Source organism: Pempheris klunzingeri, chromosome 10, assembly GCF_042242105.1.
Source record: "Pempheris klunzingeri isolate RE-2024b chromosome 10, fPemKlu1.hap1, whole genome shotgun sequence".
NCBI classification, from domain to species: Eukaryota; Metazoa; Chordata; class Actinopteri; order Acropomatiformes; family Pempheridae; genus Pempheris; species Pempheris klunzingeri.
Genome location: NC_092021.1, coordinates 26,674,289 through 26,698,868, shown reverse-complemented (window position 1 = coordinate 26,698,868; position 24,580 = coordinate 26,674,289). Strand labels below are relative to the sequence as shown.

General features: G+C 39.0%; 4 protein-coding genes across 4 annotated transcripts; 1 reads left to right on the top strand and 3 right to left on the bottom strand.

The window, feature by feature from the left end:
• Positions 1-238: 238 nt before the first annotated feature.
• On the bottom strand, positions 239-1,159 carry LOC139208545 (olfactory receptor 11A1-like). The gene has a single exon (XM_070838259.1). It carries the CDS (start codon positions 1,157-1,159, stop codon positions 239-241), a length of 921 nt encoding a protein of 306 aa, XP_070694360.1.
• Positions 1,160-4,904: 3,745 nt separating this feature from the next.
• Positions 4,905-5,846, bottom strand: LOC139208025 (olfactory receptor 11A1-like). The gene has a single exon (XM_070837565.1). It carries the CDS (start codon positions 5,844-5,846, stop codon positions 4,905-4,907), a length of 942 nt encoding a protein of 313 aa, XP_070693666.1.
• Positions 5,847-8,480: 2,634 nt separating this feature from the next.
• LOC139208511 (olfactory receptor 11A1-like) lies at positions 8,481-9,407 on the bottom strand. Its single transcript, XM_070838215.1, has one exon. The coding sequence runs from the start codon at positions 9,405-9,407 to the stop codon at positions 8,481-8,483; it is 927 nt and encodes a 308-aa protein (XP_070694316.1).
• Positions 9,408-16,034: 6,627 nt separating this feature from the next.
• On the top strand, positions 16,035-16,952 carry LOC139208538 (olfactory receptor 2T11-like). The gene has a single exon (XM_070838251.1). The coding sequence runs from the start codon at positions 16,035-16,037 to the stop codon at positions 16,950-16,952; it is 918 nt and encodes a 305-aa protein (XP_070694352.1).
• Positions 16,953-24,580: the final 7,628 nt, after the last annotated feature.

The window sequence follows — 24,580 nt, the reverse complement described above, 5'->3', positions numbered from 1 at the left end:
TCAGAGACATTTTCTGTTTCATGGCTGTTTCATAGTCACCATGACGAAGGCCCCAAGCAGAAAAGTTCTTTTTTAGTGTTGCTGGAGCTTTTTGATAAACTGCAAGTGTCAGTGTTGATGCTGATGATGCTCTTACATTTGCATTGGTGCTACAGAAACAAATAACATCCATGGATGACAGAGATCTGTAACTGATACAAAACAATGACTGTCAATATTATCATCAATGTTTAGTACATTAGACCACTTTGCAGAACAACTTCTTGAGATGTTTATAAATTTCTTTCATTTTTAGTCCATATATGATTGGATTAAAGAGAGGATGATACATTAATATTTGTAAAGTCATCACGAAACGTACAATTTTGGGAAAATCAGTTCCCACTCGCAGTAGAAGTACATCATATGCACACAAACAGGAGAAGTTGATCAGAACTATCAGGTGTGGTAAACAGGTCCGTGCAGCTTTTCTCCTGACTTCTCTGCAGCTTCGATAGGATATTATAAGAATCCTGGTGTAAGTAAACAGGATGAAGAGCACAGGGAGGAGTACAGCACTTACTAAAATAATCAAGCCATATATAGTTAACCCTTTTGAAGTCACACAGTGAAGCCTGTAAAATGTGCTGTTACAAATTATTCCTTTGAAAGTAAAGTTACACAGTTTTTTGTTTGCATTCAGCACAGTCGGCACTGCAACCTCAAAGGCAGGAACAAGCCAAGCTAAAACCAAGAAGGTATTCACTGTTCTTTTTCTCATGATACCTGCATATTGAAGAGGTTTGCATATAGACACATACCTGTCATAGGCCATGGCTGCCAGCAGTAAGAACTCTGAGGCTGCTAAAGCGTAAAACATAAAATATTGAAAGAGACAGGCTTGATAAGACATGGTCTGTTTTTCTGATAAAAAGTCAATCAGAAGCTTTGGGTAGATAGCAGTGCTGTAAAGAACAGAGTTGATTAACAAAGCAGCAATAAAAATGTACATAGGCTCATGAAGGGATTTGTGAATCCAGATGAGACTCACAATAGTGGAATTACTGCAGATTATTAGAATATATACTATAAATATAACCACAAAATAAAGAAATCTGTATTTGTGCATATCCACGTACCCATCAACAATTATATTCGTCACATTTACTTTGTTATCCATTAAGGTTATCTAAACCAAATGTTAAAACAGGAGCAATAGTTGAAGTCTCATATAACCTACATCACAGTCTTATTCAGTCACCGGTAACTGACCTCGATTTGCACTAATGTGGTCCTGCAAACACGGAACCACAGATAATGACTCATTTGAATCTGTTGAGCGTTTTTATCAGACTGTTTCATCCTCCATAGAGCTCACTAAGGTCTCCAAAGGATGAGTTAGTAATGTCAACAGCTTGATGAAGCTCTGGAGGCCTGAACTCGTGGATGATGTTTGTTTGCTGAGGTGCTTGCCACAAAGCAACCGGCATCTGGTCCAGATGTTGCCCACATTTCACAGTTTCTTCTGACCCACATATAACGTGGAACTACAATGACGACTCCACTGACTCAGACTGTCCACCCCCACCAGGATTAAAATGAGCCCCCATGCCATATATTGTATTGGCACACTAACATACATTATTTACACCGATGCACAAACTGGACACCGTTCATACCAGTGGCTCTGTTTACTATCATTTTTATTCATGAAAGTTCAAACTTTTTATGTTTATGTTGAATTTCCTGCACGAGGTGTGAACATGAAATCAAACCAATATTCGTGACAGTTACCCAAAGTTATCTTCTCATCTGTCTTATTTTGTTCTGACCATTACTGTCATTAGTACAGCACTTCCAAAAAGCCACGGTGTGGTAATGTGACATGGCACCGCAGACATACTTGGTGATGATGTGGTTTGAAAAACATGATCTTACCTAAAACTTAATTTAAAAGCTGAGTCAGCCTGTGAGGAGCCAGAAGGACCTCGTAAGCTACTGAAAAGTGTTTTAACAGACATATAACTCTCTCTCACATTCACATTAGTTAGTAGACACTGGTACGAGTTACTTGAACAACAACAACACCCCGTTAAAGATTAAGCCAATGGTTTCAAACTTTTTTTCCTGCTTAACCTCTTACAAAAAGCAGTGTGTAATCAGGGCTGCATTTCAGATGTCTATGGGTTATTAACAACACCAAATGGAGATTTTTCATCACTTCTCAGTCAGAGGGCCCTACTCCTCTCTACTCTGGCCTGCAGGGCCCTTGGCTGCACTGCAGAACCTGTTGTGAAGGTTGTCTTAAGGTGGGCCAGCGACACCTGCCAGTATCAGCTACTTAAATCAAACAAGGAGAACAAGGCAGAACCTCTGACTCCATCCAGTGCATCAGTGTCCGAGGGGAGAGGATGGCAGCAGGTCTGAAGTCGCTGATGAATGAGGTTTTCTGTGCCTGCATCCATCTCTTGCTGGATTACATGGGTCCTCTGCAGGTCAGAGGGTGGAGAGGCAAAAACTGACCGCTAGTCGTACAGCAAATTCAATAACTTCTGCTACTGTGAGAAAAGTGAGAAGATCACCAAAGTCAATTTTGTGGGAGCCTATCCAGCATATGACATCCAGACATTTTACTAAATAGCGTTGACCTCTAGAGGAAACGTGACCTTGAAAGTTGGTACAAAAGTTTTGTGCCAATCCATCAAGGAGATGAGAAAATTCAGTAGCTAAAACTTCTACCGGCTGGTGGTGCTACATAGGAACCCAGGCACCACGACCACAAGTTATTAAGGTTAATTTTACAGGGTTTCATGGCACAGGATGTTCCAGTATTGACCAAAGCGCTGCACAGACAAACTTGGGGATTACCACTGTAAATTTGATATAACAGTGCTTTTACAGACATGTGACCAACATGTTAAATTGACTTCACATTTAAGAAACAAGTTGAATGTCTTAGCATACATATAAAGTATGAAAAGCACAGGGAAAAGTGAAACATTACACAAAACAATCACACCATACACAGATTTATCAGCTCAGGGAACTTTTTCCTGATGAGTTTCTGCTCTCAGTCTCTAGTTTACAGTCTTCTTCAGCACAGCAGGACGTTCATTTAGGAGAATGTAGAAGTTTACCGTCAAAGCTTTCTAGTAGAAAGACTTTGGGAAAATCAGTTGAGGTAGTTTAAAGTCTGACAAAGTCAAATGATGAGATGAGGTCATGGTGGGTAAAGGGTTTAAAATGTTTTATTCAGGAGACTGAGGTTTGAGTCCTGTGAAAAACTATGAAATACCTGCATTATGTCACTCTGAGACAACATTTAATCAGTCACTCACTGCTGCTGAAACTAGAATAGAACACAAAACTAATATTTATAGATACAATATAAACTGGGTTTCATACTGAAATACTGAAGCTTTATTTGTCTCGATCTCTATTGCAGGAAATGGCACAAACTAACGGGAACTAAGAAACTGAACAGAGAATCCAGGGAACAGGACTAAAATACAAACTGATGGGGGAACGGGGAACAGGTGATAAGACATGACGAGCAAAGGATCTGATAGGTTGAGAACAGGGTGGAGTTAACGAAGGTGACGTAAGACAGGTGAAGCAGACAAGGAACAGGTGCAGACAATCACAAGGCAAAAATTGCTCTAAAATTGTTTGGTTCTCTGAATTCACTTTTTAAGTCTTAAATGATTTTTGACCATGCCGGGCTCATGGGCATGTTGGCCGGCCCACTACCTTGGACCAGACTCAAATATCTCAACTATTTACAGAAATGCTGGAAAAGTCTGTACAGACATTCATGGTCTGGATCTTCTGACTTATCTATTAGTTCCACCACGAGGCTCTTGTTCTTGATGTTTCCAATACTTAATTTTATGACTGAATACCTGCAGAAAGAGTAAAACATAAAAACCTGAAAGTGACAGACTGAAGGTGATATGATCTGTTTCTCAGATAAAGAATCAATCAGAAGCTTTGGCTTTGGTTAATGGTTTAAATCCTCTGTTCCCAGTAGCATTTGTACATGTGATGTCTGATAATTTACACAATTACACCACTCAACTCAAAACAATCATCCATGTGTTTACCTGAAGAAGAAAGGCTCCAGACTGCCACTTGGGACAGCAACTCACTCAAACCTGAAGGAGCAAAAAGTCTGGCCTCAGACTTGGAGGTGCCAAGATGATACTTTGTCAAGTATCACCTTCAGATTTCAGAAAGTGAATAGTTTCAGTCAGATAAAAAATATTTTATGTTATATTATATATTTTTTCACTCTCCATGGATCTCACTACCTCTTCCACCAAAAGCTATCAGCTATCATGTGAACGATGTGCACATACGTTTTAAACTTTGCTGACACGGGCACTTCTCAATCAATGTGACTGACAAAGCTTCAGTTAACATTGACCTGACTCAGGTGTGCTCTGCAGATGCAGATGAGACCATGATAGATGGACCATGTATGCATATTAAGGAAATCATTACCTTACAACATTATGGTTGATTTGTTTTTTTGCTTTTATTTTTCTAAACATAAATTTAAAAAATCTTATTTTGTAAACAAATCTTCTCTGAGTCAGCACGTGTAGCAGTGGAAGACAGAAACAGCAAATATTGTTGATCCAAAACCGTGAAGTACACATGTTGAATAATTACAGTCTGTAGTAAAATGCTACTGTTCACTGAACAGCGTTCAGTTTTGTTTTCATGACAGGAAAGTAAAATACAGAAAAAAAGTCTGAATGAAAGTTGTGATCACATGTTGACACGAAATACTACAGGAAATTGATTTTCTACTACACTGGTCAACGTCAAGATGCTTTTTGCTTTTTTCATAACAAACAGTAAAAAGTATCATTACTGTCTGTTGTGTAAATAATTGTGTATAACACATATCTATGAATAATTTACGTCTCTGAATGATTATATGACAAGAAGTGACACAACAACCTTCTGAGGTGTTTAGAAATTTCTTTCATTTTGAGCCCGTATATGAGTGGATTAAACAAAGGATGATATAAAAGTATTTGTAACGTCATTATTAAACGTGCAGTTTTAGGAAAATTTGAGTCCACTCGAGCTATGACAACATCATATGCAGTCAAAAATGAAAAGCTGATTAACACCAACAAGTGAGGTAAACACGTCTCTGCAGCTTTTCTTCTGACTTTTCTACAACTTTGATAGGATATAACAAATATCTTTGTATATGTGAAAATTATAAAGAGCATAGGGAGTATTGCAAGATTTAAAAAAGCAACCACGCCATATATAGTAATTACTCTTGATCTGACACATTGAAGTGTGTAAACTGCATTGTTACAAAATATTCCTTTTAAAGTAAATTCACACAGTTTTGTCTCAGCACTCAGTATTGTCAAGCCTATGATATGACAAGCAGGTACAAGCCAAGCAAACACCAGGAAAATACTCACAGTGGTTTTTCCCATTATAGTTGGATATTGCAGAGGTTTGCATATAGACACATACCTGTCATAAGCCATGGCTGACAACAGTAAGAACTCTGAACCACCTAAAGAGTAAAACATCTGAAACTGAAAGAGACAGGCTGGATATGAAATGATTTGTTCTTTTGATAGAAAGTCAATCAGAAGCTTTGGGTAGATAGCAGTGCTGTAAAGAACAGAGTTGACTAACAAAGCTGCAATGAAAATGTACATAGGCTCATGAAGGTTTTGGTGAATCCAGATTAGGTAAACAATAGTAGAATTACTGCAGATTATTAGAACATACACTGTGAACATAATCACAAAATAAACATACCTGTATTTGGTAATTTCCACATACCCACCAAGAGTTATATATGTAAGATTCAACTCATCATCCATTGTCAAAAACTACGTTCAATAATAAAATATGCTGATTGTGTAATCAGTGCACAGAAATAAAAATTCACTACATTGATTATCCCAACATCTAACCTGTGCTGAAGTATCTTATTCATTCACAAATACTTGACCTTGATACGCATTTGGTGTATGTTCACCTCCAAAATTCAGAAAATGACCAGTTACAGTCTTTGAAAAGTTTATATGAACATGATTCATCCTCCAAGGATCTTATTAAACTCTCTATCAAAATAGATGTTAATATATAAACAGATATATCAAACTCTGGAGACCGGAGTCAAACCATTGTTTAACCTGTCATACTTGAGGATGGGCCCCATTACATAATCTTTCCAACTCTAAATATGAGCTTTAATAGTGCCCAACACCGAAGTAGTCCTTTCCAGTCCATGAGGTCAGGTTAGTAGTGATGGTCTGTGACGGCCTGTCTGGTATCTTTTGACACACTGTTTGTGATTTGATGCATATACTCATAATTCCCATGTATCCTGTGCTCAAACATGTTTTGGTGTTGAACTTCTATGATATTTTGTCATTATTAATTTACTTTTCTGGTTTATTTCCTGCACATTGTAATGAATTGTGAAAAAATGGCATAATTAACGGCCTTTTTCACCCATTAGCCATATTCAAACCCAATCATCAGTTTATTCATTAAAACTCACCACCTAGATTCTTTTACATCAAGACCAGACCTTGTAGTAGACCCCGGGGTAGACCCAGAAAATACTGAAGATATTGTATATCTCATCTGGCTTGAGAAAAGCTTAACATTCCCTGAAACAAGCTGCAAATCATTGCTGGGAAGAGGGGCATCTAGACTACCATGCTCCAGGTCGTGTCCTGCCAAAACCACCACATGCTCACAGTCACTTTTAGTACTTAATTTCATTTCTTTGTTTAATCTGTCCATGACAAACTTTGGTGGACTTTGAGGTATGCTTGGGATCATTGTCCTGTTGGAGGGTCCAATGACGCCCAAGCTTCAGCTTCCTCACAGACAAGATGACGTTTTCTTCAAGGGTTTCCTGATACTTGATTGAATCCATCTTGCCCTCCAAACGCTGCAGGTTTCCAGAGCCAGAAGAAGCAAATCAGCCCCAGATCATCACTGAGCCACCACCATGCTTCACTGTAGGCAGGGAGTTCTCTTCAGTGTCCTCATTCTTACCCCTCCAGACAGACCACCGATCCACAGACCTGAAAAGTTCCAATTTTGTCTCATTCCACAGAACAGAATCCCAAAACTGCTGTGGCTTATTTATATGGTTTTTAGCATATTGGAGCTGATTGATCTTGTGCTTGTGGGTCAGTAGTGGTGAACGTCCTGGAGTTTGGGTATGGAGACCTTCAGGAAACCTCAGTGCCTGCTGCCACCAAGTCTTGCTGCAGGTCTTTTGCAGTCACTCAGGGGTTTTTGGCCTCCTGCCTCCTCAGAAATCACCTCCTCAGGTGGCAGTCATTGATAGCTTCCTCTTTCTGCCACGTCCAGGTAGTGTAGCCAGCGTTCCTTTAGCTTTGCAAACTATGCTTCCAACAGTATCTCTGGGAACATTTCCACCGCCGTTCTGTTTCATTCCTTCGTGACTGTATGAGTGGCAGTAAACAAAGAGGATGAACAGATACCCACCCACTGGTCATCTGCAAAAGCCAATGGTAGGATAGCTGATGCTAACCTGGAGCAAGATGCCACATTAAGGCGATAGAAGGTGGAGAACGTACCAGGCACTGACCAGGAAGTCGCCACACACACAGATCTCTGGTAGCCACCCAGGATGTGGCCACAACCAGTGATTGTATCAACAATCAAATGGGACAGCCTCTATTTAGAGAGTGTGTCCCCTGGTCTATATTGCAGGATATGGCACATTCAGTTATTGATTAAATGGATAAAAAACTCTGTATCTGTGTGTATATTCTACATGTGTGGAGCATGTGGGGCCTATAACTAACATTTTTTGTGCAGCCCAGTGTTGTAAAATGACAAATACATGGACAGTGAGCTTTGAGATCTAAGTACAAAGTTCAATATCATTTTCATGCTTTGAACTGAAGCACTCAACACGTGTGTCTCATGTCTCATACACACAAGTATGAGAGAAAAAGTGTGAAACACAGGGAAGTAAACAAACAGCATTCATTTATTCATATTCTTTTATTCATAACTCATCTTCACTCTGAGGTCATTATAAACTTCATCAGTACAACCAGAGAGAATGATTATGAGATGTGTGATTCTTGATTATTGACTGAATAAAACTGACTTTTGAATAACTGTCAAATCAACATTGTTATATTGCTATATATTGTTATATATTGATCCACCAGACTGATCCATTGGCCTCATCGACTGCTGGACTCTTTATTAGATTGTTTGTTCGCTTACACTTGTTTATTTCAGTGAACTCTGTAAAGCACTATGAGACACTCTGTTGTGATATTGGGCTATACAAATAAAATTGAATTGAATTGAATTGAAAATTGAATTGTTTCAGTCATAGAAGCAAATTCTAACATTAAACACCACCAGATGATCAGAGGAGTCACTTATCTTCAGTATTATGACAGAAGACATGAGAAACTGATCACTTATCAGTGTTAATACTTTTTTTGTTAATAATTTTTGTCTGAACAGAACAACTTCTTGAGGTGTTTTGAGATTTCCTTCATCTTTAGTCCATATATGATTGGATTAAAGAGCGGATGATACAAAAGCAGTTGTAAAGTCATTATTAAACGGGCAGTTTTTGGAATATTTGATTCCAGTCTGAGTATAATAATATCATATGTACACAACAATGAAAAGTTGATCAAAACTATCAGATGGGGTAAACAGGTCTGTGCAGCTTTTGTCCTGACTTCTCTACTGCTTCGATAGGATATCATCAGTATCCTTGTGTATGTAAAAAGTATGTAGAGCAGAGGAAAAAATAAAATATTCAGCAAAATAATCACACCATACACAGAAAGCGCTCTTGAGCTCACACAGTGAAGTTTGTAAACTGCATTGTTACAAAAGATCCCTTTCAAAGTAAAGTTACAGAGTTTTATCTTAGCACTCCATACAGCTGCACCTATGACCTGAGCAGCAGGCACAAACCAAGACAAAACCAAGAAAACACTGATTGTTGTTTTGCTCATAACTGTCAGATACTGCAGAGGTTTACATATAGACACATACCTGTCATAGGCCATTGCTGCCAGCAGTAAGAACTCTGAACCGCCTAAAGAGTAAAACCAAAAAAACTGAAATAGACAGGCTTCATAAGAGATGATCTGCTTTTCTGCTAAAAAGTCAAACAAAAGCTTTGGATAGATAGCAGTGCTGTAAAGAACAGAGTTGATGAGCAGAGCTGCAATGAAAATGTACATAGGCTCATGGAGGTTTTGGTGAATCACGATGAGGAAAACGATGGTGGAATTACTGCAGATTATTAGAATATAAACTGTAAGAATAATCACAAAATAAACATAACGGTATTTATCCACCTCTACATACCCACCAAGAGTTATATATGTTACATTCAATTCCTCATCCATCCAGACTGTCATAAATAAACTCAACAGACAGACAGATAATATTACAGACACACCAAAATTACAATCACGTGATGAAGGCTCACTTCACATTCAGTACATAATCTGTATTTGAACGTCTTATTCATCCACAGTTACCTGATTGTAAAAGCAGTTAGTATGTGATCAATGTTTATCGTTCAGGAAGTGCACAGTTTTTATCAGATTGCTTCACCCTCCATGGATCTCATTAAACTCTTCGCCAAGAGAGAGAGAGTTAACAACTTCTTCGGTCTTTGTTTGTCCTGAAACCAAAAGTATGTTTTCACCTGCTTTTCTGTGGCATGTACCCCCCTCATGACTTCTGTGCCACGTTTACTTACTATATATTAAGTCAAAATATCAAATAAATGTCAACCAAGTCTACTGTGTGCTACCTTGATGTATTTTTATAGTCATAGTTTTTGGACAATAATGGAGGTCTATGGGACAGAGGAATGAGCTAAATCAGGCTTTGGCTACACAGACAATACTTGTTCTTGGACCCATTCATTATTGGTTTTGGTCTTTTCACCATGACCTCAGACCTGGAGATATTGACTTTCATCTCAACCACTTCACACTGATAACAGAACAACATCATCTGCAAAAAGCAGCAATGTAATCCTGAGGTCACAGAACTGGACAGTCTGTGTCCCTCAGCTGTGTCTAGAGATTTCATCCATGAAAAAAAGAGAATCAGTGAAAAGGCACCCTGGTGGAGTCCAACACTCCAAAAAGGCCAAGTTAAAGCCTCCATCATCGTGGCAGCTGCATGGAGACGTGGTGAGAAGCTCATTGGTTGGTGGAATCTGAAGAATCTCCTGGAGGACACAGCTGATGAAGTCATCCAGCAGGAAGATGAGGCCTGTGGGGATTGGTTTGGTCAGGGGTGCAAAAAATCAGGCAGGGGAGGAGTTTAGGAAGGCCATGGGCAAGGAATTAATTCAATTAAAGGAGGACCTGGCAAATGATTAGAAAAATCCTCAAATAAACTATTGGAATTTAGAAAATCACACAGCTGGTTGGCTGCTGCTTTCTCCAGGATCTTTGAGAGAAAGGGAAAGTTGGATAAAGGTCTATAGTTGGCTGATACACCTGAATCCAGAGTGGACTTTTTCAGGGGAGGTTTAATTACTGTGGTACGTAGCCTGTTAGTAAAGACTGATTGATCATATCCAGTAAGGACGTGTTACTTTCCAAGGTTATTGTGGATTAGAATCTGAAATGCTCATGGATATCAAATCAGGTCACAAACACAACAAAAGTTTGGTTTTGAGTCTAAATATGTCCAGAACAGTTCAGTAGCTTTGTCTTGACAAACTATGAAATGTGAGGACTGTTGTATTGTGCAAACATAATTTCAATGCGTTGTTACTGTTAGTGGTGTAGAACATCAATGTTAGTGCAAATATTTTATTGGTTTGAATTCTATATATTAACAAACTATGAGAGAAAAAGTGTGAAACACAGGGAAGTACTTTTGTGTTTAAGGCTCAGGAGTTTAAACATTAACAAACATCATTCATTTTTTCATATTCTTTTATTCATAACTCATCTTCACTCTGAGGTCATTATAAACTTCATCAGTACAACCAGAGAGAATGATTATGAGATGTGTGATTCTTGATTATTGACTGAATAAAACTGACTTTTGAATAACTGTCAAATCAACATTGTTATATTGCTGAGGCTGATTCTTTACTGTGTGTAAAAGCATTATCATTATCAAAGCAAAACATTAAACATGCAGACAAATTGAGACAAATCACATCTTTTTGGCAGAAATTGCTGTAAATTATTTTTGTTGAAAGAAAAGATCATTTGACTGTTTCAGTCATAGAAGCAAATTCTAACATTAAACACCACCAGTCACTTATCTTCAGTATTATGACAGAAGACATGAGAAACTGATCACTTATCAGTGTTAATACTTAAATTTTTGTCTGAACAGAACAACTTCTTGAGGTGTTTTGAGATTTCCTTCATCTTTAGTCCATATATGATTGGATTAAAGAGCGGATGATACAAAAGCAGTTGTAAAGTCATTATTAAACGGGCAGTTTTTGGAATATTTGATTCCAGTCTGAGTATAATAATATCATTATATTTTTAATGAATTAATTGGTAAATTCCTCGGTAAAATAAGTATTTGGTCACCTACAAACAAGCAAGATTTCTGTCTCTCACAGACCTGTAACTTCTTCTTTAAGAGGCTCCTCTGTCCTCCACTCGTTACCTGTATTAATGGCACCTGTTTGAACTGGTTATCAGTATAAAAGACACCTGTCCACAGCCTCAAACAGTCACACTCCAAACTCCACTATGGCCAAGACCAAAGAGCTGTCAAAGGACACCAGAAACAAAATTGTAGACCTTCACCAGGCTGGGAAGACTGAATGTGCAATAGGTAAGCAGGTATTAGAAAATGGAAGACATACAAGACCACTGATAATCTCCCTCGATCTGGGGCTCCACGCAAGATCTCACCCCGTGGGGTCAAAATGATCACAAGAACGGTGAGCAAAAATCCCAGAACCACACGGGGGGACCTAGTGAATGACCTGCAGAGAGCTGGGACCAAAGTAACAAAGGCTACCATCAGTAACACACTACGCCGCCAGGGACTCAAATCCTGCAGTGCCAGACGTGTCCCCCTGCTTAAGCCAGTACATGTCCAGGCCCGTCTGAAGTTTGCTAGAGAGCATTTGGATGATCCAGAAGAGGATTGGGAGAATGTCATATGGTCAGATGAAACCAAAATAGAACTTTCTGGTAAAAACTCAACTTGTCGTGTTTGGAGGAGAAAGAATGCTGAGTTGCATCCAAAGAACACCATACCTACTGTGAAGCATGGGGGTGGAAACATCATGCTTTGGGGCTGTTTTTCTGCAAAGGGACCAGGACGACTGATCCGTGTAAAGGAAAGAATGAATGGGGCCATGTATCGTGAGATTTTGAGTGAAAACCTCCTTCCACTAGCAAGGGCATTGAAGATGAAACGTGGCTGGGTCTTTCAGCATGACAATGATCCCAAACACACCGCCCGGGCAACGAAGGAGTGGCTTCGTAAGAAGCATTTCAAGGTCCTGGAGTGGCCTAGCCAGTCTCCAGATCTCAACCCCATAGAAAATCTTTGGAGGGAGTTGAAAGTCCGTGTTGCCCAGCGACAGCCCCAAAACATCACTGCTCTAGAGGAGATCTGCATGGAGGAACGGGCCAAAATACCAGCAACAGTGTGTGAAAACCTTGTGAAGACTTACAGAAAACGTTTGACCTCTGTCATTGCCAACAAAGGGTATATAACAAAGTATTGAGAAATAAAGTGGCAATAAAGTTTGGTCTGAGCTGCTCTTTATGGAAAGCGTTTTGAAATAACACTGTTATGAATTGGCGCTATGTAAATAAAGATTGATTGATTGATTGATTGACTGAAACCATCATGATACTACTACTAATACTACTACTGATACTACTACTGATACTACTACTACTGATATCATCCACTACTGCTTTAGTTTAACAGGGCTTTGAAATGAGTCGGTAATGTCACTCACACTTCAACGTCCATCTACGGTTTGCCAACATTAGCGAACATTAGCCTCCATGAGCTACTGCTCAGACCAAGTAAGGCCATACAAGGCTGCATTTCACTGCTAACTGCTAAATTCACCTCCTCATTGGTAATATGTTATTTCTTCTTCTACTGTTTCCTTCCTCTGCAGATTAAAGATCAGATTTCTGAGTAGCTCTACTTCCATCAGTGACACAACCAGCCCCAAAAATAAAGTCAGTCAGCACATTCAGTTCATTAATTTAACTTTGTAGGTTGTTATACTGTATATTCTTGTTGTTATAAAAGTAATTATATTATATTATATTGTAGTGTTCTGGCTAAGGGTCATGTTAGTGAACAGGCTGGAGCTCTGATAATGTGTTTAATTACTCTCAAAAGACAAAAGAGATGTAATGTTTGGAGTTGTTTCTGCCTGAACATCCTCTGAGTCCAGCACACTGTGGGTCATAATTAGCTGTTTACAGACTGGCTGTAGTCAGGCCTGTCCTCCCCTGAGGCCGTTCACCACACATGGGAGGTCACAGTACAGGACACTAATGACACTCATTACTGTATCTTCACATCAGCTGTGGGCCTCTGTGGACAACATCTTTGTGTCAAATAATAAATCAGCGCACCCTCGATTGCCACTCTGTCTGGCAATTCGTGAGCCTGTCCTTGGATGGCAATTCTCATAACAAGTTGTTTCATTCATTCCTCTGAGGCACACACACACACACACACACACACACACACACACACTCTCTTAACTTTGTTTCTATATTATGACCTTTGACCTTTTGGTTTTGGGTCACTTAACCTCACACCTTCATGAGTAACTGACATTCTTCACTTCCACTCTGGTGACAGTAAGCGGCTCAACTTCAATTCTTACTGTTGATTTCTCTTCAGTCAAGTCATGAAAGAAATTAAACGTACTTAAACAAAAGTGGATGAGGATCAAATGCATCAACAGAAAACTACTTATAGTGATCAGGGTTTATATAGACCCTCTCTCTCTCTGTCCAACCCCCACCCAACACGGACCCGGACAGAAAGCCGCCCCCATCTGAGCCTGGTTCTGTTCGAGGTTTCTTCCTGTTAAAGGGGAGTTTTTCATTGTCACTGTTGCCTAAAAAATGGTTCTCTCTCTCTCTCTATTGCAAAAGCCAGTGAGCTACTTGCACAAGAACGGCAGATGCAAATGCAGCAAAAATTTGAGCTGTGGCTCAACAAAAGGTTTTCATTCAGCACGTCACCGACCCACTGAGCCAAAGGACAACTAAGAGCTGCTGCTCAGCGACAGACAGTCGTTTAGTGAGTTCACCTGGTTGCACAAAGCGCATCCACTGAGCTGGAAGGTCAGAAGGTGCATATCACTTACTATTATCAACACTCCTACAATAACATATACGACCGTTGGACAATGCCAGCCCAGACGTGGTTAGTTTTAGGAAAAGATGATGGTTTGGGTTTTAATAATAACTATGTTTTGTAATTTAACTTTTGTATCAGGTAAACAGAAGTCTATGTGGACGTTTTGTTTCACACAGAAACACACAGCGATCTCCTGAGTGAAAGTCCAGTGTTAACGTTACGTCACATAACATGTGTGTGTAGTTCCAGCTCAACAACAGATGATAACGGCCTACTGAGCTAATCAGGAAGTAGACAGGGCCCCACTACCTCAAATCTTTGCTCCTGATGATGACAGATAACACTGAAAAGTGAACACAAGAACTTTACAACAACAATAATGAGAAAATAGAGAATAAATCAGTGCAAAATCCTGCCAAATCCTGAATCTTTGTTCTTATGCCAAATGAAATTGTACCAAGTGATACTGTTTGAGTAAAAATCTAAGTGAGAGTAGTAGTGGATACAATTGTGATTTCCTTAGAGATGAACCGCATTATGTCAGAGTTTCAAGTTGTTTACATGGTAAATGTTGCACTTTTTCCTATGCTCTTAATCCTTTTTACATATGTGAAGATACTTTAAATGATTTTGTATCAGCCTCTCTTTAATCCAATCATATATGGACTGAAAATGAAAGAAATTTCTAAACATTTTACAACATTTTATTAACTGTGCAAATGTAGAACCCTGTTGTTATCATCATTGCTGTACTGATGACATTTGGAACTGCTATAAGTCATTTATCCAGTTGTTTGGCTGCTTGCCTCGTTCTTGTACACCGTACACTGGGCTGAGCTGTATGACTGTATGACTGATGTGTCCCATGTGGACGCAGTGGACATTGTTCATATCTGAAAGTAATGAATGAAAAAGCAAAAATAAAAGGTAAACACCAGGACATTCAATCGGCTGCTGATGCGACATTATAAATGCAACTGATGATGAGATAATACTACACCTCTTTTAGCCTGTTTACAGTATAAGACATCCACTTATCTGACACTTATCATTTCTGAAATCATACATTTATTACAAATGTTTTTAATTACTGCTCCATTACTATTACTGTTTTTATTTAGTCATTTTGATCGCTTTGTTTGAATGTCTGTCTTGTTTTTTTATTCTGTACTTTCTCGTTATTGCTTTTATACAGCGCTTGTGTTCACATGTCAACTTTATGACCTCTTCAATAATAATTCAATAAAGCAGCCCCAGGTTGTGTGTCTGTAAATGAACTGTTGATGTGCGCTCATGTTTAAAACTTCCCACCTCATATTGGTCTTTGAGGAACAAATGAAGTATTTTAAAGTTGAACTTGAACTTTGTTGTTTAGCTGCAGAGTTTGACAGAGTTAGTCACATGTTATTGTCTCATTAAGTTTAATGAGGTCCATCGAGGGTGAAGCAGTCTGATAAAAACATGTCACAAACTCAACCTGTGGACCTTCAGAGCTGTAGACATGAACACTGACTCTTTATTGACAGGTAACTGTGAATGAATAAGACATTCAAGTACAGATTATATGGTCGTTCATTTTCAAAGTGCCTCTTATTTACTCAATTGTAATTTCAGTTAGTCAGTAATATTAATGATATATAATATGTTTTAATGATTGATGCTGATTTTTGACAGTCTGGATGGATGAAGGATTGAATGTAACATATATAACTCTTGGTGGGTATGTAGAAATGGAGAAATACCGATATGTTTATTTTGTGATCATTTTTACAGTTTATATTCTAATAATCTGCAGTAATTCCACCATCGTTTTCCTCATCGTGATTCACCAAAACCTCCATGAGCCTATGTACATTTTCATTGCAGCTCTGCTCATCAACTCTGTTCTTTTGAGCACTACTATCCATCCAAAGCTTTTGATAGATGTTTTATCAAAGAAACAGATCACATCACATTCAGTGTGTCACTTTCAATACTTTATATTTTACACTTCATGTGGTTCAGAGTTCTATCTGCTGGCAGCCATGGCCTATGACAGATATGTGTCTATATGTAAACCTCTGCAGTATGTAACTATCATGGGAAAACCAACAGTCAGTGTTTTCTTGGTTTTGTCTTGGTTTGTACCTGCTTGTCAGATTGCAGGGTCAGCTGCACTGAGTGCTAACAGGAAGATCTGTAACTTTACTTTGAAAGGGATCTTCTGTAACAATGCAGTTTACAGACTTCACTGTGTGAGCTCAAGCGTGCTGTCTGTGTATGGTGTGATTTGTTTGCTGACTATTTTTTTTCCTATGCTCTACATAATTTTTACTTACACAAAGATACTCCTTGTATGTCATCGAAGCAGTAAAGAAGTCAGGACAAAAGCTGCACAGACCTGTTTACCCCATCTGATAGTTTTAATCAACTTTTTCTTGTTTGGCTCATTTGATACTATTGTACTCAGACTGGAATCAGATATCCCAAAAACTGCACATTTAATAATGAATTTACAGCTGGTTTTGTATCATCCGCTCTTTAATCCAATCATATATGGACTAAAGATGAAAGAAATCTCAAAACACCTCAAGAGGTTGTTCTGTAAAATCAAATGATCTTTTGTTTTAACACGAATGTTAAAGAATGTTCTTCAAAAAGAAAAAAGACTGATATAAGATGGTTCTGGTTTGGTTTGATAATTTGAAAGGTAATAAAGGTAGTAATGATGTTCATATTCGTAACATTATCTCAGGTTGTACTGGTGAAGCTCATAATGGCCATAGAGCATCCTTTTATTTCATCTTGAATAAAATAACAGCATGCTGTTTGTTAATGTCTAAACTCTTGAACACAAAAGCACTTGCCAGTGTTTTCTCTTGAAGTGTGTTGATATATGCAATTAAAACTAATAAAGTTGTTCTGTAAAGTCAAATGATCTTTTGTTTTAGCACAAATAATGTTCAGTCATTTCTTCTAAAAAAGCAGAGATGTGATTTGTCTGATTTTTGAAACTTATTTTTAATGTTTAGTTTTGATGACTAATAGATTCAGCAATGTAACGACTGATCATTTAAATAGCTGCATTCAATCAATAATCATTTGTTTAATTATTAATTCATCTGTGGTTTTACTGATGAAATTCATAATGGCCTTAAAGTGAAGATGAGTAATAAGTGAATGTAAATGTTTAAACTCTCAAGCCTTCACAGAATCACTTGCCTGTGTTTCTTTCTTGTAATGTTTTAATATATGGAATTAAAACTGATAAAACATTTGTTTAATTGTCAAGTTTGATACTGCAACATGAGCTTTGATAAGCTTTGAGGAAATGTCATGATCCCAATGTGCACACAGGACCAGCCTCAGGTACCCAGTCAGAGGCAAACAGGGCACTGCAAGTTAATCAATCAATCAATCAATCAATCTTTATTTATATAGTGCCACTTCATAACAGTGTTATCTCATGACTCTTTCCATAAAGAGCAGCTCAGACCAAACTCTTTAATTCAGAGACCCAAAGATTCAGGAATTCCAAATTAAGGATTCAAGAACATCCACATGAGCAACAGGAAGAACTCCCCTATAACAGGAAGAAACCTCGAACAGAACCGGGCTCAGATGGGGGCGGCTTTCTGTCCGGGTCCGTGTTGGGTGGGGGTTGGACAGAGAGAGAGAGGGTCTATATAAACATTTGATCCTCATCCACTTTTGTTTAAGTTCGTTTAATTTCTTTCATGACTTGACTGAAGAGAAATCAGCAGTAAGAATTCAAGTTGAGCTGCTTGGTGGAAGTGATAAGAATGTCAGTTAGTCATGAAGGTGTGAGGTTAAGTGACCCAAAACCAAAAGGTCAAAGGTCATAATATAGAAACAACACGAAACTGTGTGTGTGTGTGCCTCAGAGGAATGAATGAAACAAGTGACTTCCAATGAGTATGATTTATTATTTGACACAAAGATGTTGTCCACAAAGGCCCACAGCTGATGTGAAGATACAGTAATGAGTGTCATTAGTGTCCTGTACTGTGCCCCCCCCCCCACTGTGGTGAACAACAGGCCCGGCCTCAGGGGAGGACAGGCCTGACTACAGCCAGTCTGTAAACAGCTAATTATGACCCATAGTGTGCTGGACTCAGAGGATGTTCAGGCAGAAACAACTCCAAACATTACATCTCTTGTAATCATCAGAGCTCCAGCCTGTTCACTAACACGACCCTTAGCCAGAACAATATGACATAATCAGATTTACAGCTCTGCCTTTTTTCTTCTACTAATGTTGTTAAAACCAGGTCCATCCTGTCTGGAGATGATGCAGAAACACTAGTCCACACATTAGTCACTTCCAGGTTGGATTATTTCTGTTCCTTATTATCAGGCTGCCCCAATAAGTCCTTAAAGACTCTCCAGCTGGTCCAGAACGCTGCTGCTCCTGTTCTGACCAGAACTAAGAGAAGAGACCATCTTTCTCCTGTACTGGCTTCTCTTCACTGGCTTCCAGTCAAATCTAGAATAGAGTTTAAAATTCTTCTCCTCACCTCCAAAGCTCTTAATGTTCAGGCTCCATCATTTCTTAAAGAACTCATAGTACCGTACTGCCCTAGGTAGTGCAGATGATCTGCGAATGGTATGGGGAGGCCCATGTTGATCTATTTGCCTTGGGGTGCTCAACTAACTGTTTTCCTGGGGTTTAGACCCAGGCTATTGCCCTTTGGAGGATATTCTGTGGTATTTGTAGTATCTTTTTGAAGCGGGCCGGGCTGCTTCAACCCTGAAGGTACACATTGCCAATATGTACTTGAACCATGGTCATACTGATGCCAAGCCAACTGGGGCACATTACTGGGTGGGACAGTTTCTGTGTGGTGCTCAGAGGCTACACTTCCCCAGGGTGAAGACTGCAGCAGCATGGGACCTGCCCATGGTTCTGCATGCCTTGAGCAGGTCACCATTCAAGTCAATGGCAGGGATGACCTTGAGGAATATGTCAATGAAAACTGCTTTTCTTGTGGCTGTTACTACTTCCAAACATGTGAGCGAACTCCACTTTCTATCACTCAGAGTTTACACTGTGGCCAAATATCTCCTTCCTACCAAAGGTTTTGTCCCCCAGCCATATTAACCAATCCATATAACTGGAGGCACACCATCCTCCCCAGAGCTTTAGGCGAGCAGCTGTTTATCTGCTACAGGAAATAAAACAGGGGGCACACTCTCTAAATAGAGGCTGTCCCATTTGATTGTTGATACAATCAAACAGGAATATGAAGTAGCATGTAAATCTGCCCCCTCAGATGTCACTGGTTGTGGCTACCGGAGATCTGTGTGTGTGGCAACTTCCTGGTCAGTGCCTGGTACGTTCTCCACGTTCTGTCGCCTTAATGTGGCATCTTGCTCCAGGTTAGCATCAGCTATCCTACCATTGGCTTTTGCAGATGACCAGTGGGTGGGTATCTGTTCATCCTCTTTGTTTACTGCCACTCATACAGTCACAAAGGACTGAAACAGAATGGCGGTTAGGGTTATAGATGGCTATGGTTCTGTAAATTTATGAATGACTGCCAGTCGTGCTGGTCACTCAGAACCTTTTTGGGAGAAGGTTCTGAGAGGCTGGATGTAGGCTACCATGTGGTATTTATAGAGGGGGTGTGCAGGTAGCCCACATGTATTACAGGTGACTTTGTTTACACAAGGAGACATCCACTTTGTTTGACTGTTTCCTGTGGTTGCCAAGTTTGCCTACATGAGGTCTTCTCAAAGAGTCCAGCTCCCATTTTCAGAGTCTGAAGCATCCCGTGTTTCTGCCTCCAGAGTCTGCAGCACTCTGAGTGGTGGTTTCTTGTGTCTCCAGTCATCCAGCTTCCTGTGTTTCCTGTGACTTCACCTCCTGAGTCGTCAGTGTTTCCATGTCCTGTAGTTTCAGAAGTCCAACCCCCAGCTTTTTTTGGCTTGGGTCCTGGTTTCTCTGTCCTGGGGTCTCTGGGTGATATCCCCTCCATTCTGGCCTGCGGCTGTACTCCGCTTCAGTTCAGCAGCCCAGCCCCCTGGCTGCCCACCTTATGGCTGCCTCCCTCGTGACCATTGCCCTGGCTGCCCATCTGAGTGCCAACTGCTTGTTTGGCAGTGCTATGGTCACCACCATATCTCAGAGCAGCTCATCCTCCATTACTGATCCTCCAGGTCGCCGTCCAGAGTGGTTCAGGCTCCGTCGCTGGCCTTCCATCACAACCTGAATTTGCTCTCTGTCCCCGTCCACAGGTTTTGCTCAATTCTCAGAGGTGAAAGACTTTCTGTCTCCTTAGACCTGCCGTTCTTCTACTGTCCACCAGAGGCCAGGAGACTTTCACTGCTTTTGCCATCATGTGACTGCCCCTCCCCTCGACAGTTCATCCAAGTTACAAAGTTGTTTTCTGCTTTGTGTTTTTGCCTTGTTGTTGTTGTTGGTTACTGGAGTCTGTACCTGTACCTGTACCTGTACCTGCCTGCCTCCTGCCTGTATGCATTCATTTGTCATTTAAGATGCATTAAAATCATCCTGCTGCCTCCTTTGTCTGCATTTAGGTCCTTTACCCTGCCACCTGACCTTTAACCCTGACTATATAAATTGACCAACTACGGATTAACTAAATAAAGGATGAACTTAATGATTTTTGCATTTTGCACACATGCTTATTCATCACTGTTAAATGTTTGTTTTTGTAGTGATTTTTTTTTATTGTTCTTGTTTATTTTGTAACACTCTTGTTATAGTTTATAGTTTATTTATTCTCTTTGGCTTATAACCGAGACCCAAGTACTCAATTTCATGCCATCTCATGTGAAAATATGTGCTGGTAAGACAATAAAGATCCTTGAATCATTGAATTTGTTTTATACCCTCTTTTACCTCAAGGTTTTTTGGAATAGCGCCACTTGTATTTTGTTTGAATTGACAGTTATGAGGATGGTTACTGAGGTCTGGTATTAATTGGTACCAATACCAGATCAGCATTAGAACCATAATACATTTGTGCTGCTCTTTGCAGTATTTGTGCATCATCCATTAGTTCATTGATTCAGCAGTAGGCACTCCCCACCTGCCTTATGTGAACTATTTAAATAACAGGGCCTGATATTGACCCTTAACAAGTTGGGGTCTTGATTATAAGTTAACATGTGATGGAATAAGTGCAGCACAATGCTGTTACATGCTGTTATGAAGGCTTACATAAGTCTTTAAAACTTTTATAGATCCTATTCTTACAGTCTAATTCTGCCTGCAGCCATAAGATGTCACTATAGACCCCCGCCCAGAGTTCATTTGTGTGCTGCAGTATCACATTTGACAACCGACTACATTATGATACCTCCTGGTCTCTGTGATTCATATCAAAGCATTTAACATTTAATTATTATATTCATGTAATTGAGGACAATCATATTTAATTAACTCTTATATCAGAGTTTGTGGCTGTGTGTCTGCAGCATTGTGCTAAAATAATACTGAAATAATAATCAATGCACTATCAGTGGTGTGGCATATAAGACATCAATGCCCAGAAACCAATATCATTGCTAATAAAAATGATTTTATTAGTTTTAATTGCATATATCAACACACTTCAAGAGAAAACACTGGCAAGTGCTTTTGTGTTCAAGAGTTTAGACATTAACAAACAGCATGCTGTTATTTTATTCAAGATGAAATAAAAGGATGCTCTATGGCCATTATGAGCTTCATCAGTACAACCTGAGATAATGTTACGAATATGAACATCATTACTACCTTTATTACCTTTCAAATTATCAAACCAAACCAGAACCATCCTATATCAGTCTTTTTTCTTTTTGAAGAACATTCTTTAACATTCGTGCTAAAACAAAAGCTCATCTGATTTTACAGAACTTTGAGGTGTTTTGAGATTTCTTTCATCTTTAGTACAGATCTTCCTGTTAGCAGCTGACCCTGCAATCTGACAAGCAGGTACAAACCAAGACAAAACCAAGGAAACACTGACTGTTGGTTTTCCCATGATAGTTACATACTGCAGAGGTTTACATATAGACACATATCTGTCATAGGCCATGGCTGCCAGCAGATAGAACTCTGAACCACATGAAGTGTAAAATATAAAGTATTGAAAGGGTAACAGCACACTGTCAATGGCAGCTATGATGCTTCGATACTCTTTCTCATATGCTGAAATCCCTAATTTCCGGCTATCGGAGCTTCTGTATACTGTGCTATCAACAACATCTTCACATTTCTTTATCTGTACTGGATCTATTTTCACGCTTTACTGTCCTAATCACCAGTTGTACACTTAAATCTAAAACCTGCACGCATAGGTCTCACTTCCTTGTGGTGATTATCTCGCTATTTCTGTAGTTTTATACCTAAATCACTAGCTAGATTAAAAAGCTAAAACCTCTACAATGGCTTCTCTCTCTCCCTCTCAGTCTCCTGCTCAGTGTGCCACATGTTTAGTTCTTCCTCGGCCTCCTTTAGTGAAACTGATACCTGTAATAAGTGTAGTTTATTTGCTGTACTGGAGACTTAGTGAGTTGGAGACACAGTTCCGCACCATGGAGCATAAGTCAGTAGCTGTAGCTAGCCAGCCCCCAGTAGCCGGTGCGGCCCGACCTAGCATAGCTCCTACTCCCCCTGGGTGACTGTCCGGAGGAAACATAGTCCAAAGGAGAAGCCCACGGTGCTCCACCACCTTCAGGTCTCCAACCGTTGATAAGAATGTCAGTTACTCATGAAGGTGTGAGGTTAAGTGACCCAAAACTTTTACACTGATACAAGGTCAAAGGTCATAATATAGAAACAAAGTTAAGAGAAACTGTGTGTGTGTGTGTGTGTGTGTGTGACTTCCATTGAGTATGATTTACTATTTGACACAAAGATGTTGTCCACAGAGGCCCACAGCTGATGTGAAGATACAGTAATGAGTGTCATTAGTGTCCTGTACTGTGACCTCCCATGTGTGGTGGACGGCCTCAGGGGAGGACAGGCCTGACTACAGCCAGTCTGTAAACAGCTAATTATGACCCACAGTGTGCTGGACTCAGAGGATGTTCAGGCAGAAACAACTCCAAACGAGACAACATGTTGTAATATTACAGACACCGAAACAGTTTTACCTTAAGTGTGTGTGTAATAACTGATGATCGACCTAATTATCAAAGTAATCATGTCAGGGGGGGTCAGCAGGTCATTATGTCTTTCATCCTTTGGGAGTAATTAAATACATTAACACAACTCCAGTTTGTTAACTAGCATGACCATTAGCCAGAGCATTATAATATAATAAAATAAAATATAATGTAATATAATAAAATAAAATAAAATAAAATAAAATAAAATAAAATAAAATAAAATATAATAAAATATAATATAATATAATATAATATAATATAATATGATATAATATAATATAATAAAATAAAATAAAATAAAATAAAATAAAATAAAATAAAATATAATATAATATAATATAATATAATATAATATAATAAAATAAAATATAATGTAATATAATATAATGTAATGTAATATAAAATAAATATTGTGTGTGTGTATCATAATGGTTGGTGTGTGTTTACTTTGACATGTCATAACAATAAGAACATACAGTAAGACGATCTATAAAGTTAAATTAATAAAGTTAATGTGTCACTGGTGGAAGCAGAACTACTCAGAAATCTAATTTTTAATCAAACTTTAGATGGACGTTGACGTGTGAGTGACATTACCATCTACCTACTGTTAAACTATGTGGTAACCTGTGAACAAGGACTTTGGTTCCTTGGTTTGTGTCTCTGAACGCCGTCCTGTGCAGCAAAAACTAGTTTGCATCTGTTATTTTACAATTCAAAAGTCCAAAGGTGCTAAACTTTCCACTTTTCTTTTGGATTAAACTGTGTGATTCTATACCAATGTTGATCTCTTTTTGAAGCATTTTAAAACCAAACTTTTTTAATTAATACTCAGAATTCATTAAAACTATGTGACTCCTGAGAAAAGTCTTTTAGAAATCCTTCACACACAGTCATCTGTTTTTTAATTAATGATGATAATTATGATCCTAAGGTGATTTTATACTCAAACAAGTCAATAATGTGACACAAAACATTATTGATTTAGCAATGATTTCCTTGCGTCCACAGCAACAGTCTGTTTTACATGACGATGGTCTGCTGTACAGAAATTATTTTCATTGTCTATATATTATGATTGTGTAGCTTTATATTAATAAAGAAC